Source organism: Catharus ustulatus, chromosome 3, assembly GCF_009819885.2.
Source record: "Catharus ustulatus isolate bCatUst1 chromosome 3, bCatUst1.pri.v2, whole genome shotgun sequence".
NCBI lineage: Eukaryota > Metazoa > Chordata > Aves > Passeriformes > Turdidae > Catharus > Catharus ustulatus.
This window is the reverse complement of record NC_046223.1, coordinates 96,661,630-96,678,941: the sequence shown is the minus strand read 5'-3', so window position 1 is coordinate 96,678,941 and position 17,312 is coordinate 96,661,630. Positions and strand designations below refer to the sequence as shown.

The following is a 17,312-nucleotide window of genomic DNA, read 5'->3' as shown; positions in this document are numbered from 1 at the left end:
TTTTTCCAAAATCACTTAACACCTTTTCTTCTCAATTACTGTAATTTGTTACATTTTCACTTTTCTGTTTACTATTATTGGCACTTTCAATCACAGAATTTAATGTTTTTATAATAGATTTTAAATAGTACCAATCAAAACTAGTTATAATGGACATGATATTTTGTGAATTGATACTGACATTCTGTATAGTATATATATTGGAAACTAGGTCTACATTTAGATTTGGCATTGAAACTTCAAAACCTGTGTGGTAGCAGATTAATGTATACCTTAAGTGTTCGGTGAGGTGAAGCCTCCAATAAATGTGGACTGCATATTAATTATAATGAAGGAACACTATATCCTGCTTTATTGTGAGTCTGTAAAAGTAATGCATTTCAGAAGAGCTCATTTATGGATTCACCTGACACTTTCACTAATAAACTCTCCAGGAAGGTTAATTATTAGCAGAAATACCTTTTTATCCCATCTACTTTACAGAGTCCTTCTGTGAATTGCCATGAGTGTGAACCATTAATCTTATTTTCCCTGCAGCTTTGCTAAAACTCAAAATATAGAATTGCAAGCTCATTCATTTGGTGACAACTCTGCTTATAAAAAAGATTACGAATTTCATTTTCTGAATGAGGATTTCTCAGATGCATTTGTCTATTTTGTCACTGGCAGGAGGAATAGGTTAACTGCAAACATGTTTTCATGAGGTGGCATATGAATCACTAATGTTGCCATCTGCCTACTGGTTCACACTGTTTTGGAAACCCTGTCTTGGAGTACATGGAGAGTTTCTGTGAAATGATGGCCAAGAATATTTCCAAAACTGTTTTTGGGTGGGTTATTTTATATTTCTTACAACACATGCAATATAAAGGGCAGAAATGTGACTGAATCTAATCCCTGCAATTGTAGTATGCACTCATTATAAGGCTCTCCATTATAGCAATCGCTCTGATATAAAACTACATAAAAACTGAGGTTTGTGTATATAAACGTATTATGTCTGTTTGAGAAGGGATTTTGAGCAATTCACAAAATCGGCACTACAGAAATTTTTAAAAAGTTCTTTGTGAAAGAATTTCATAGAATAGGTTTCACATGTCCCCTGTTATTATGAAAGACCTCATCCTTTATATTCCTCAGAAATTAGTAACAAATACATCACTAAAATATTGGAAATAGTTTTATTATTCATAACAATCTTGGGTGTAAATCAATTTAATTTATTTAGATCTAAAGCTCTTCTTGTATACAAACCTGGAGTTTTAGTTATTGTTTCATTAACTTCTCTCACTCCTTTACCTACAAGTAAAAAGACAAATTATCATTTTCATGAACATATTTGTGTGGTTTTTGTATGCTTGTTTTTTTTAATAGAATGTTAAAACAATACCTGTTGGATGCGATCATCTTTTATCCAATAGAGTCACTTTTAAAACAGAAATAACTTGTCTTGAATACTTTACATGTTTAAAGCTATCCACTTGCACAAAAATAACAGAAAATAATTTCTGTAAACAACATTTTTTCTGTGGAAAGTTGTCTGCCTAGCTAAATAACTCATACATTTAGGGTTAAAATGTTTATATCAGTCCCAGTGCTATAAAAGAGAGCCTTATAGAGGGGACAAATATTATATCTAATTATGACTAACAATATATTACATATAGTAAAAATTGTGCTAAGAAAGATTGATGCATTTATGGCACGAAGCAGCAAGAACCAGATAGCTTGACTCATATAACAGGATCAGAAACCACGGGAAAGGGCCACAATTTGTGAATTAAAAAGATGTAATTTGCTATATTCTGGTACACTCAGGAAAGTTATGTCCATTGATCCAAATCAAATTCTGGACTCATCATCTTCTTGCACATTAGATAGGATAGTGTCCCTTTGGGAGACTTGGTCTTGAATATTGAGGTTCTTTTTCTCTTTAGGAGCGGAAATTCACTAATTAGACTGATTAAGTGCTAAGAAAGCACAAAAAGTATGCAACAATGAGAATTATACCTAAAGACCGTGACTCAATCTTACAGAAATCTTTATTGCATTTTATCTTCAATAAATAAAACAAACAAAAAAACCCTCAAAAAAACAAAAGAAAATTTATCTCAAAATTATCAATTATACAGTATCTATGAAAAATTATGCTTTAGTGACACAGAATGAAGATAAATTCTGATATGTAGATCATATGACAATGGTGAATCAAATAAATCTGCCTTTTCATTAAAGAAAAATAAATATTGCTCAAATATCAAAACTATTCCGCACGCCTTGATATATTAAAATTAAAAACCATACTGCAAAAACTTTCCCATGGCATCTGACTATTTTTCCACTATTAATATTCTAAAAATAATTTTATTTTATTTTTATGAATTGAGAACTAAGTCATGTTGATTTACATGTGAAGAGCAAATTCAGACCTCATAATTGCATACTTAGATCTACTCTAGAAGTTACACTGATATAAAAGTGCATTATAGTGCAGAGATTTTTTTTAATTTTATTGTTAATTTTTATTTTATAAGATTTCCTTAGACTAAAAGCATACCTGCATGAATCTAAAAGTTAGGATATTAAATAACTTTTCTTGTTCTCATAGAAAATAATATATTAAGCACTGAATACACTGAAATTCTATTTCAAACTGTGACATAAAGATAAATACAGTTAAAAGTAGTACTTGATATTGTTTAGGTTTTGTTTGCTATTGTTAAGGGTAAACATATGTATGTGGGCCTGTGCACTTGCACACATATAACCCCTTTTCTTCCTCCATGACTTCTAGATGTTATGTTCACTTCAATTTCTTCATAATTTCTTTCAGAAAATAAAAAGCTGTTGTTCCATGTGTGTCATTAAACCGTGAGTGGAAAAAATTGGTAATATTAAATAAAACCAAAATTTCAGGGAAAATTAATTCAAACCCAGTAGGATCCAATAAATCACTTGAGTAATGACTTACTTTTACAAATAGGTGATTTTCCTGTCCATTTCATATCTGGTTTACATGTCCGATGCTCTGATCCACCAGCAAGAAAAAATCCTGGTTGACAGGTATACACCAAAGTATACCCTAAAGTAGGAAGATCTATTGCTTTCACATCTACATGTGCTGGTGTTTCTGGCTGCCTGCAAGCATGAGCTGCAAAGGGGTTTTTACAGTTAGAAAATTCAGAGGTAAGCAGTTTCCATAGAATTAGACTATTGAATTTGAAATAAATGCATGACAACTCTGGATAGCTTTTAGCAATGTCAAGTAGCTATTACTTATAAAAATAACACTCAGAGTGTATAGTTATATTATTGTGGGATGGAAATGGTACTATCACATATTTTTAAAGAATAAACCGAAATCAAATCATGCTAAGAATCAGGAAACAGTTAATACAAGGGGAAGTACATGCCATTGTACATGGTACAATGATTGGTCCTGTGAATTATTGCACTGTCACAGCTTCAAGCATCACTTCCACTCTGTGTTCTGAAAATTAGAGTGGTTACTGTGATAAATATAAGCATTTCAATTGAAATAAAGGCTCCACTAATCTTTTGTCATAGAACATTGACTAATAGATTTGGTTACTCAGTATGTTTCTTTCTCTGTGCCACATGGTGTTCATTTATAACAACCCAAAGATAATTTAAAACACAATAAGAATCTAAGGTCATTTTAATGAATTACTTTTAGCTTAGGTCAGTGTATTTTAATACAATACTTATTTGATATCCTCCAACTCATGCAGAGCTATAAGTAATTTGCATAACCATGCACAGCCCAGAAAAGATGGATTTTGCTGAGTTCTAGTTTATGATTCACAAAATATTAGGCAACAAAATAGTTCCATGCATATTTCACATCACTTTCCATTCTTTATTGATCCACTACACTCACCAAAAAAATTAAAAATTCTAGCTTAATTAAGTAGGTAAATGCAATAGGTTAGCTATAACAGTCTCAAGTAAAACTGATAGAATTATTATGACATTCATTTAAAAAAATCTGAAAAATCTTCCTTCGAATTAATACCCCAAATACATCTTTTGTCTTTGAATGGGAAGCAACAACAAATAAAACATTTAAAAATCAGTTTTAAATAAATCTTCCCATCCTTGTAGCAAAAAATTAATCATGAATTTCCACATGCATTACTTTGTAACTCTTAAAATTACACACTGTTCCAAGTCATTAGAATGGGAACCAGACTTACGAATGCATTCAGATTGTATGCCGCTCCAAGTTAGGTTAGCAAGACAAGAACGAGTGGTGGATCCCTGAATATGATAACCTTTTCTGCATCTGAAATAGACTGTGCTCCCAACCTAAGGATCAAACCAGAATGTTAGACAGAAGTATGTATCATGTGTAGTCAGATATCAAGACACTGGTAAGTTAACACTTTTTTTTTTAAATAAAAATCTCTGTTTTTTACAGTTTCGAGAGTTACACTATTTTTATATGATGAAATGGTTGAGTAATTGATTCTTTTGTGATCTTATTTAAAAGAAGTATGTGGAAAAATACTGACATGGCTGTTTGAATGGAAAATGCCTGAGATGCCTCTGTTTCCTATATATAACTGCATATATTTCAACAGAATTTGACCATAAAGTCACTTTCAAAGGTTTTTCATTGTGTGATTTGACTAAATATGGGCTCTTTTAGAGTGAAAAGAAAAAAAAAACTATGAAGAACTGTTTCATCTACAAAAACTTTCATTAAAGAAAACTCCAGGTGAAAACTTATTACACTGCATTTATTACTATTAAGTTTAAGATGTTCAAGTAGCAGAGTGAGTCACGGAAAGCCTTACTATGCTCAAATACGATATGACCTTCCTCAAAAGAAAAGGCAAAATAACTGAGAAAATGCTCTTTAAATTTCAACTGGGAATAGAAATCCATGAAAACTACACAGAAAATTGCAGGTGAGAAAGAATTTTCTTGAGATAGACAGAAATTGTGTGGAAAGTTCTAGTAAAATGAACTTATTGATGGTACTGACAAAACTAACCATAATGTAACTCCAGTCCAAGTTATTTTATATGGGGCTAATCAGTAAAGTAATATTTTAGTTTTGGATAAAAAAATCTTGGAAATAATAAACAAATAAATTTGACAAAATTTACATTATTGGAAATTATATTACTTTAATAAAGTAATATATCACATATAAAAGTTACAAATAAGTAGTGATCAATGTGTAGTAAGACTTGCAGTTGCAGAAAGGGAGACAGCTCTGCATTGCAAATGTCCTAGAAGGATTTCAATAAAAATTAAAAATTAATATATTCAAAAGTACTACCTTCTATCTATACACTCAATTATATAAAACCTGCTTATCACGACAGATGTTTAGCAAATGCACACCATTTCTCCCAGAAGTAGTTTGGGAAAATCACTTCTGTTTTTAAAGGTCATATTACTGATATGGCTTTGTAGACTTAAGTGTCTTTCTATATATTTTTAAACATATTATTCTCTCTATCCTGCCAAGGACACAGAGCATGACTTTAGTAGGGAGTAGAACAGTGTGTGGCTAGTCTTGAGTCTAAGTAATCTTACTTGTGCCAATTCTGGTATCTGTCAGTAATAACGAGGTGCAAATCTTTTCTCAGTGCTCCAAAAGACCAAGCATGAAGTAACATAGATTTAAGGTAGTTAAAGAGTTACAGTGCTTTTTAATTTTACTGGTAAAGGTCAAAAAGAAAGTAGCATACTCTGAATAATACTTGGACGAAAAACGCTGGGGGCATTCATAAGCCTCAACACAGTGAAACACAAAAGGCAAAGAATATATGGGACAAGACAGGATGTTGGTAGACAGGAAAACCCCAGAAAGATCTTCTGCCTGTCATAAAACTGCTCTATAATGAGGAAAGACTGCCCAGAAGTGTTTTATAGAAGCTTGGCTATATCATACAAACAGGAAGCCCATGAATAATGTATGAAGAAACTCCAAAACAATCTAGTTCCGTAGACAATAGAGAGAAGTCTCCATGTTGTGGTACAAGATAGCATTCTGAGAATGAACACATACTGGAGAAAGACTGCATGCACAACAGAGGAAGACTTACTATGGTCTCTAGTTATGAATGGGAGGAGAAGATCAGTCATGATCATGAACATAAACAACAGACAGTAGAACAGTGAATTGGCCAACACAATTCTGTTTCTTAAAGACAATTTCTGAGGCAGATAAAAGGGAGAGAACAAAGAGAAAAAAAACCAAAAATGTGATAAAATTACGTGCAAAGATTAGAGTTGGTTTTGAAGGGAAAATGGGCATATGTACAGGATCGAGATGAGACATCAGAAAGGCAACTGCACCTATTACTAGAAGCACCTTGGGTAAGGCCACAAGATGTGGCTCAGGGAGAAGTGCCTCATTATCTGTTAGCCAGGCAGGAGAAAGCAAAGAAAACAGCCATAGCAACAAAAGACAGAAAAACTGCAGGAGAGAGAGGCTACCAATAACCAGAGGAACTTACAGAAAGGACTTTTAGGAAAACAGTTCTGCTAATTTGGTTGCAACAGGCATACTGCCATAGACTCAGAAGTAAGCAGGAAACCCAAAACTTATTTTAAATTTCAGTCACACATATTTACACCTGAAAATTCTATTCACATAAAGTTTATCAATCTATATAATTACTGTAGATTGGTCATTGGTGCATCTACAATTATTTCCTCAGTCACTTTTCTGCCTCTCACTTGTTAAACTAACAACCTGCAAGGAATTTGGAAATTATAGAAAGGTTATTCATCACAGAGAACCTGAACACAACACAGAATAATTTTATCTTCTCTGACTGAATAAAATATAACATGAATTTCTAATTTAGTAAAGCCACTTGCTGACTTTCTGTCAAGGACTACATGGCCTTTGGATCACGCAGGTCTTTGGTTGTTAGGTATTTACGACTATTCATCAATGTATGAAAGAATTATTATTATAAAGCAAGGTAATTATATTATGTCATATTATATTAAGTAATCAATTTATAAATAGCCCTCCCTACCGAAGTCTCCTAAAGGATTGAATGCATGATATATTGCAGGGTTAGAAGCTCTTTCTTTAAGCTGAATGTTTTAAAAAAAAGCTTGGAATGAAAAATTAGTTTTTATTAAAAAGAGGGTGGAAATTTCCCAAGGTTTGCATCAGACATTTAAGACTACAGATAATGTTTCTAATTAAATTTCTTATGAAATTATTAAATATATTTTCATTTAGAAAGTTAATAAATAATAATTTAAAAATTACCTCATAACCTCTGGAACTATTTTGTATTCCAAAATGTGGAGTACCAGGGTCAGTACACGTATTGTGAGCTGGATCTAATGAAAAATGTAAAACACAACACATATATTATGGTATGGAAAAAATACTTTAAAACTTTGCAATGATTAAATAATTTCATCAATGTCTAGTGATAAAAAGAATTTAATTTTTAATTGAATGTGTATTTTTCTATATATTATACCAATATTTCCAACTAAATTACCAAGTATATATCATAGTAATTTGTTTCAGTACATTGTCATTATATTAAAATATTTTTGCAGGTATTTCTGGTAGTGCAGACTTTACGGTTAGGATTGCAATAATTTTTAGATATCTTATCTTTTTAAATCTCTTTGAATCCATAGTATATTTCACTATTCATAGTGTAGTTGGAATATATAGAGAAATCTTCAGAAAAAATTATAGTTTGTTTGTTTCAAATGAACTGCTTGATGGTAAGTACTTCTGAAAAAAAACACCTCCAAAATTAAAATAACCAAAACAACCAAAACTCTTCAAACGCAAAAAATCCCACAAACTAAAAAAAAAAGAAAAAAATTGCAAACCCATAATCAGCCTGCTTTCTGATAGTAAATAAATACTTTTTATTTTTGTATAGGTGTTTTTTTTTTCTATTCTACAAAGAAAATAAATTTCTAATGGAGCACCACCTCAGCTGTAGCTGGAGAATAAAATTCCTTCCATGAAAAAAGCACATGCCAACACAGTAAAATTAATTGTTCTGTTTCATGAGAGTAATTTAAAGCAACCTGAAACTATTTTTTCATTCATTAATGCCCATATTCTGATGGTGGCTTTGGAGTTGCCCAGTCGTATCCACCAGTTAGCACAGAACTTCATCCAGTGGATTTTTCTGTAGTATGTGATTCTCTCTTGGCAACTAAGTCTGCTGTGTGCTGCCACTGAATTATGAAGAACACATCTTATGACTATACTTCATCTGTATAAATTTTTAGTTTTCTGTAGAACAAACGTTGAACTTATCATTTGCAATAATGCGATACTTCATTTAACTCTTGGTCAACTCCCATTTTCAATATTGACCATCAGTAGAGCATAAAAATTCAACTTTACTGGTATTTACCAAAGGCTTCAAAAGTTAGGTGGATGTTGACCTGAAGTATAAGAATAAAAAGCAAACATGTTCCTGACATTGAGATGCTTGAACAGCTCAGGAACTTTTCAAAAATTATCAACAGCTGGAATTCTATTTCTAATAACAGACACATGAAGCTGAATTGAATTTTTTAAATAGGTCTCATCTGAAGAAACCACAAAGTATTCTCAGGAAATCTTTGCTAGCCAGACATAGAAAAGCTTCCACTATATCATATTTCGAGGTCTAGTTCTCAATATTCTTCACTGCTCTTAAACTTCAAATTGCTTAGAAATTTTATCTGTAAATATGTTAGATAATCTAATATTTTTCTTTTACAATAACATAAAAACTATGATGTAAAAGAAAAACTTGTATCTTTGATGCACTACTTTCCATTTGCTTCCATACTATGCTATATAAAATATAAACAGAAATGTCATTTTTAAACTTGATTCTTTGCATCAGACCCAAAAATTTGCTTTTTTAAGCCTTCTTGCCTCTGTAGCAAAATATAAGTGTAAGATGAATGCCCAGTTTGAAAAAACTACGGAGGGAAGTTTTGAATTCATACAAAAGAATTCTGTTGACTGCTACATCTTCATTTAAAAATACAGGCTGCTTTCAATAATCATGATGCTTTCAATGATCATGATTATAGCCTTTTCCCAGTGTGCCCAGCTATTTCACCCAGCCAATATCTCAGCCAAAACAAAATATGTAAATGGCCTACAATCTATGTCAGAATATGTTTGTTTAGAAATATAAAAGAGAATTTTTTAATTATAAAACCACAATAATTTTCTCTAGCTAGTCACACAAGTGGGATCAAATTCAGATGTCAGTGGGAGTTAAAGGTGTCAATCTGATTGATGCAACATGCTAAAAGCCTACCAGTTGCACAACAGTCAATGAGAAACTGACAGTATTTGGGAGTTCATCAGAATCAGAACAGATCAGAGATGTACAAGCCACATTCACAAAGTCGAAAACACTTTGCTTTAGGATCGATCCCGAAAAATGCCTTTAACTCTCCAGTGACAAAATCTGGTGTTTAATCTGCCAAAGTCTTCTGCATATCCAAGAGATTCTAAAAATAGATGGGACAAATTTATGCACTTGCACATATTGATGTTCTGCATTTCCAGCAGACAAGTAACCAACCATGTAAATTTGCAAATGACTTCATATGTGATTGAGTTTATCTTAAAGTTTTTATACTCAAAAAATAACCTTATTTAACTAGTTCTTTTTATATTACACAGACTTGTTCTCTACTTGGATAGCTAATTGCTAGATTTATGATAGTGTAATGGTTTATCAAGACTATATTCAACAGAAAATGCATTAGTGGTAGTTATTACCAATGCATGTTGGCTGAATTCCACTCCAAGTACCATCTGCTTGACAGAATCTTCTTGAAGAGCCTATCAGAATAAAAGGAGGTCTGCATTGAAAGCTAACTTCAGATCTGTAGGTGAAACTTTTTCCATTGAGGCGTCCTTCTGCTGGAGTACCAGGATCACCACAAAACACAGCTGATACATAAAAATGAAAAGAAAAAAAAAGGTATTAAAATCTGCATATGCTTTCACCTGAAGTATTCTATATTGTCATATGTGCAAGGCAGGCATACTGGATATGAGTTCAAATGCTATGTTCATTTATCTGTTTAGGAATGTAGATCTCCTAAATTCTTGACAGCAATTTAAAATAAATTGTCATTTTTACAGTTATTGTAGGCATAAAATTTAACTCAGAAAAATAGACCTTTTAATTGACACACTTAAATATTTATTAGATTTGGATGATAAAATAATCCTGAAGTAGACAATGCTATATTGCAATGGCTAAAAATAATACAATTTTTCACATCTGAAACCCTTGAAGGAGTAGGCTAGAAATTTTTGCCCTAATTAGATAAAAGAAAAAATGTTTACTATGGTCCTAACAATATTTCAAGCACTCAAAGAGTTGAGTTGACAGATTTAGAAAGTGCTGAAAAACAAATACAAGCCAGATATGAGGGTATGTACCTTTCTTCAGAAAGAAAAAAGTGCTTAGAAAGGCTATGAGCTATGAGCTTAAGAGTTAGTATCCTTGTTTTCACCTGTTAATGGAAATGGAAACAGAGGAGAAAATAGGAAAAGTGTAATGGAATATTTCAGTCATGCTAACCCCAAGCCAAATTCAAACATCCAATAGGATTACCAGTAAGGCAAATGGTGATGGGCCCAATTTCATAACCAGGTAAGCTTTTTGGTACAATGAAGGCGAATCCTGCAGTAATTAATAGATTAACAGATGTAGCTGAGTCCTTTTTAAATTGTGATTCTGTGGCTGTAGCCCAAGACACCTGACTGTAGTTCTGGAGAAGCCCAACACAACTGTACCCTGAAAACTTACGCAAACATTGTGGGATGTCTCCCCGCCAAACTCCTCGCCCTTCGCAGGACAGAATGGCTGTGTTGGACAGCTGATAGCCTTCTGCACAGCTGTAACTCACACTAGCACCCCAACGATAATCAGATCCTTCCACTTTCCCATACAGTACTGTTGGAGGAGGGCCACAAGTAATAGCTGTGTCAGAAAAGAAAAGTTACAATTTCAAGTATTTATAGGGTTTAGGACTACGTAATATAACATTCACTCATACATTTGAATCTAAAAAAAAGTTTTCCAGGCTATTGTTCCAACAAAGCATACCTGTGCTGATAAAGTAGCCTTTAATAGATATAAAACTAATTAAAATGCAAAAAATCAAGGCTCTGGATTTAGGAAGGCCCTGTGTGCTAGGTTGCTAGAAATCAAAGAACACATAGCTACTTAGTTTTATATTTTTCCTTACATATTCATTTCCAATTATTTTTGGCAACAGGTTACTAAGCTAGGTAAATGTTTTCAATAAATATTTCTGTCAATAAATAAGTTTTTATGATTCTAAATTTCAAAATATTTGCATTTTCTGCTAAACTAATTTTGTAGCACTATTTAATATGACTGTTCATTCACCTGCTCATTTTCTAAGGCTTTCCACACATAATGGTAATTAACTTTATTGGTAATTAGGGGCTAAAAAATAATTCTGATATTTTCCACCTTCTGATAAGAGTGCCCAAAATGATGAAATCTGTAATGTCCAAGTTTACATTTCCATATTTCTTTTAACAATGAACAGAAGCATAAAATCACTCAGGCAGTAATTTTCATGACAGAAAATACAGTCTGTTGAATGCATATGCCAAGATTTAATTAGTAGGCTAGACTTGGATATCACAGTGAAGTGGTGCTAGGTGAGTTGGTAGCCTAGGCCTTTTATAAGCAGAAGATGCCCTCGGCTGGTAAATTTACTCCCCGGGCTGCTGAAGTTGTGTTAGCAAATTTTCACCAGGTTGACTTATCTGTCTTTCAGCCTCACCTCCACTATGACCTTGCTAGCACTGGTAATTAGCTATTTGTGAAGCATATTTTTGGCTGTTTATGATGACTACACTACTGCAACAAGGGAATCTTTTAGAGAAAGTTCGGTTTGCAGAATATTGGTTACAGAATTTTGTCCATCTAATCCAAGAGAAATAGGCCCAAAAGGAAAATAGGGACTTCATTCATATTTTTTTTAAGCTGAGCACTCCAACGATCTTCCTTGCAGATTGATTTGGTTCAACTTTAGTCAATAATGACACTATTTTGACTGCTGTTCTACCACAGTATGTGTGCAAAATAAATATAAATTCTACAGAAATACTTACCTAAATGTTTTAGTTCCATTTGGAACAGTAATTGTTCTGGAAAATATTTTTAATATTTTTTTTAAATAAATAAAGACACTGGTGAGTGAATATCACATATGTGCCAAAACAATACTTGTAAAATGTTAAATTCAAAACCTCACCTTTGCAAATTGGTTTACTCTGGTTCCAAGTGCTGTCTTTCACACAACGCATGGTAGATGAACTTGCAGGTTCCATCAGATATCCTGGATTGCACTGATAGCTGACTGTCTTATTAAAGGTAAAATCGTTTCCAAACTGAATGCCATTTGCTAATGCACCTGGATCTCCACAGTTAATCACTAGTGAGAAGGAGAAAAAATGAATTTTTTTTCAATAAACATATAACCAGTTTACAATACAAGAAAAATTTTGTTTCTGTCAAGAAAAGTTATCTTTCAATAAGGCATTTCAATAGAATGGACAAAATACTGCTTTCCTTTAATACAGCAGCCTCATCTGGCATGCTCTACAGCTACTGCAGACTGCTGCTGGTAGTTTCGACAGGACATTTTCTACCTTCATACTGAGATTTTTGTCACATCAAGCCTGAAGTTGATGGTGCACTGCAATTCCAGCAGAGTTATGAACTGCCTCTTTTTTTCCCCTTTTTATATTTCTTTTCTTTTGTGAATGTGAGTGTGTATAAAAGCATGGATGTGCTGTTAGTCTGGCCTTGTCAGTCAGACCTAGCCCCACTTGCCTTGTTAGCAGACCTCTGGTCCCTGCTCACCTTCCCTGATGCAATAGCCCAGTCTTGCTGCTCCCTGATTCTTGGTCCTTAGCAGAATGGTGATTGATCAATTCTGAGTCATTTGGCTTACAATAAAAACTGGCACAGTAATATATCCAGTTATACAAAATTTGATTTTGAGCTACCAGAACTTCCTCTTCTAAGCATAAGCCGAAAGGAAAAAAAAAAAATGCTAAAGGAATCTCTAAAGGAACACCTAAATATAACATTATTCTAAAAAATATTAATATCATCAAATTGACATTTCTGAGGTCAACAAATACAATAAAGTTACCTACGTAGCCATCTTAAGAAGATAGTTCTGGAAGAATGTAGCATGTGTTATAAGAGCCTGTACCTTTAGATACATAAAAATATTCACATATTACAAGACAGGTGAATGTGGATAAACGTGTTATTTTATCTATCAAAAAAACCCATTTTCAGTAGGAAGGCTGGATGACTTACTACATTAAAGCTTTAGGGGTAGAAAATTTCTTTCTGACCTGTGCAGTCTGGGGCAGTGCCAGTCCATGTCCCATTAGCAGTACAATGTCTAGTAGTTAGCCCTGAAGTTTTGTAACCTTCCCAGCAGGCATAAATGACTGAGCTGGAGAACAATATTCCATCAGTGTATATTATCATACCATTGGCTGGTGTGCCAGGATTGCCACAAGATACAGCTGCAAAGAAGAGATTGATTAAAAAAAAAAAAAAACAAAACATATTTTGATGATAGGTGACTAATTGGGATGAAAAACAAGGAAAAAACCAACTAATTAGGTTAATAGCTTGTCTTTTAAAACACCTATATAGCAAGGTTTACTGAGAAAATATAGAATAGGTATATTCTTGAATAAGCATTTTATTTTTCTTTCTTAATATTGTTGCTTAATATCGTTGCTTTCATTTGGTTTTTCTTTGGGTGGTTTTTTTTTTTTTTTTTTTTTTTTAGAATTCGTGATTCAGACAGTTTGCGCTTTTTTATTGTACTCCACCCAGTATAGCTACTGGAGCAGATAAAGCTCATTCAGGACTTTCTGACAGACCTGTACCTCTGTTTTGTCTTTTGGTACATTTTTCTCTCCTCTTCCTGTCCTCTGGTGTGTCCTTTTTCAATTGTAAAAATGCATAAATAGTAAATTGTGACCTTCTTGTTAATTTATTTTTTGAATCAAGAAAAGAACAGACATTCTATATTTGGCGCCATATCTTTTGGACATCTACATCAATCCTTTAAGGCAATAATTGTATTTCAGATTCATATGTGTGAGATTTGACAGCGGCTTACCTTGATCACTTTGATTAAATGTTGGGTTTTTTGAAGGTGAGGGGATTTTTTTCCCCAGTGGACCAATCAATCATTAAAAGAATTTGGGGTTTTGTTTTGAATTTTCCTAACAACTTTTCTAGCAACTCCAATCTTTTGAGACCCCCATCTGGAGTACAGTAGTTTCACGAATACAAGCCGCACCATTTTGACTAAAATTTTCCTCCCACACCGGAAACGCGGCTTATATTCAGGAGCGGCTAATATGTGAATAATTTTCTGACATTTACAACCTCAGAAGTGCCAGCCAGGGTGCCGAACCAAGCATCTGCCAGTAAAAGCCGGCATTCCGCGATTGTTACAAGTATTTACTCTGTTGTGCCACGGGTGGAGCCTGGTTGCCTGCAGGCAGCACGGGGGGTGGGGAGAGAGGTGGGAGAGCTCTCTCCTTCCCTCCTCTGGCGCAGCCTGGGGGAGAGACGGGGGGGCCCCGTGCCGCCATTGCCGTGGCCCGGGGAGGAGGTGGGGGGCTCCGTCCCCACCCGCCTCCGCTGCCGCAGGAGCCGGGGGGCTCCATCCCTGCCTGCCACCATGGGGCCGCGCCGGGCCAGGGCAAGTGAGCCCAGAGGCGGTGGCCGGCCCCAAGCGGCTCTGCCGAGCGGCAGCGCCGGGCTGGGCCACCTGGCCCCATCAGCAGCCCCGAGCGGGCCGAGCCTGCACAGCCTTAGCTGAGCCAGTAAACCCTGCCATGCCGCGGTTCTGTTACTAATTGGCAACTTTGTTGCACGCGGGTCCTCGCTGTGAACGACAGAGCGGTTTATACTCAGGTGCGGCTTATCTATGGACAAAGAACGAAATGTTTGCCAACACCCAGAGACGCGGCTTATAGTCCGCGCGGCTTGTATTCGTGAAATTACTCTACTTTATCCACCTCTGGGGTCCTCAGCAGAAGAAAGACTTGGATCTATTGCATGTGAACCTGCTGGATGGCCCCCAACATAATAGCTATAATCTAGCAATTAAAATGCAACAGTGGTAGGTTTTATGATTAATTTGCCAATTAAAAATCAGTTTGCCATTTATGTTTGGAATAATACCTTAATGATTTTTTAAAATAAATTTTTAATTACTTTTTAAGTTTAAAAGTTTGAAATAGTGAAGAGAAAAATTCAACAGGTTGGAACTAGAACTCACAGGAATGAATAGGCATTCTCCCCCTATCCTCATCCTTAGATTAAATAGCAAACAATTGAAGAACTATGGAAAAATGGAAAAAAAGAGGCTCTTTTCTTTTTTTTCTTTGCTTTTCTGAAAATAGAAGGTTGAAGCAAACACTATGATGAAGTGGGGGGAAGCAGCATTTAAAGTACTTATAATTTCCACTGACTTCTGCTGTCCTACTTAATGTCTTCATGTAAGGGAAGTAGAAAGCATACTGCAAAACTTCAGTTTTCTGCTGAAAATACTGATTCAAATACTGATGCTGTGTCCAGTGCCATTTTTATGCAGTTATAATGATATCTGCACTGGCAAAACATTAGTCTGTGCTGAAGAATACTGCAAAAGAACATTTTTTTCTCAGAATAAAACGTGTAGGTGAAAAAAAATTGTTACAAATATTTTGTTCTTCCATTCTATTATTTAGTTTAGGAGACAACAGATACAACAGAATCCATCAACTCTAATTAATTCGATAAAGTGATTTTTCAAACATTCTCAGAAAATGTCAAGTCATTATAAAACTGAATTTAAAGTTCTTTTATTACTGCTTTCCAATTTTTAACTGCACAAAAAAGTAAAAATTCTTTATTATTTTTTAAAATCTTATTTTAAAATGCGATTCTCAGAAATATTCTCTGTTGCATTTCTTCTAAAAGAGACAGAACAAAAATATCTCATTAGAAATTAGTCCAACTTTTGTGGAGAAATATGCATTGATATACCAATTTATACTTAATTTATATATTAATTTATGCAACTTTATTTTATAATTTATTCAGTACTTTATGCACAAATATTACATAGAAAGAGAAGATGAAAGCATTTTATTGTCACAAAACATGATGGATTTATTTATCACTCCATTTTCAAAATTTCAATCAAAAGCATTTGTTTAGTCTTACATTTACCTCAGGTATCTATTATTTATTTTCTGGCCAGTTTTTTTTTAACTAAAATGATTTCCTCAAAAACTTACCTATATTCCAAAACTTTAGCAGTTTGGATTTAAGTTTGCAAGCAAAGCATGAACTGCTTGTAAACTTTCTGCAGAATGTTATGAAAGCATATTTCTGCCTAAGAAAATTTTTCAATCAAAGAATAAAAAGTCATTAGGAAGCGTGTCAATAGTGTCACAATGCCAATGTTTCAATACTTACCTTCACACACGGGCTGTACACCTGACCAGGAGCCATTAGAGAAGCAGGTTCGCTCTGCAGACCCCCGCAGCTGATAACCCATTTCACATGAGAAACGTAGCAGACTTTTTGTTTTGAACTCATCCCCTAGTCTGGACCCATGAGCTGGTACTCCTGGATCATCACAAAAACCAGGATTGTTTCCTGCAAAACACAACAGACCACAATTATTGGCAGGGACATTATGTGCAAATGTAATGGCAGCAAAATTACTCTCTTGTGAATACTGCCACTGCATTGTTTCTATTACAATCAATCCCTTTTCATCAGTGTTATGGTGTGAAAATAAAGTCAAAGATGAAAATATGTATCTTTTTACCCTATTTCTTTTTTTCAAACCTTTCTCTCTCTTATCTTACTTGGTTTTCTCTGACCAATACAGGCCTAAACCCAGAATGTGATAAAAATAAAAGCTAAAAGATAATAGAGAACATAGGAAGCACCCCTGTCACTTTTTGTCAGTTCAACAACTCTGCTGCTTTTTACTTTCTACACATTGTATTTTATTGTTTAACTTGTAGTGATATCTTCTAATAACAAGAATTAAATAACAGCAAGAGTGAGGAGAACCATGTTCAAATTTTTAGGAAATGTACAGTAATTTCACGAATACAAGCCGTACCAATTTGACCAAAATTTTGGTGGAAACCCGGAAGTGCGGCTAATATTCGAGGGCGGTTAATACATGAACAATATTCTAAAAGCTGCCAACAC

General features: G+C 34.1%; 1 protein-coding gene across 2 annotated transcripts in view; it reads right to left on the bottom strand.

Annotated features, from left to right (window-relative positions):
* Window positions 1-17,312, bottom strand: part of CSMD1 (CUB and Sushi multiple domains 1) — a 1,108,435-nt gene that overhangs the window by 18,399 nt on the left and 1,072,724 nt on the right. The window contains exons 57-65 of one of the 2 annotated variants that reach the window (XM_033053649.1): window positions 16,560-16,742; window positions 13,418-13,594; window positions 12,301-12,480; window positions 10,815-10,988; window positions 9,773-9,946; window positions 7,271-7,344; window positions 4,218-4,329; window positions 2,972-3,151; window positions 1,255-1,299 (exon numbers count right to left, since the gene is read on the bottom strand). In XM_033053649.1, coding sequence (XP_032909540.1) covers window positions 1,255-1,299; window positions 2,972-3,151; window positions 4,218-4,329; window positions 7,271-7,344; window positions 9,773-9,946; window positions 10,815-10,988; window positions 12,301-12,480; window positions 13,418-13,594; window positions 16,560-16,742 — 1,299 coding nt within the window. The remainder of the gene's footprint in view (window positions 1-1,254; window positions 1,300-2,971; window positions 3,152-4,217; window positions 4,330-7,270; window positions 7,345-9,772; window positions 9,947-10,814; window positions 10,989-12,300; window positions 12,481-13,417; window positions 13,595-16,559; window positions 16,743-17,312) is intronic. The other variant, XM_033053650.1, reaches the window with a different exon arrangement.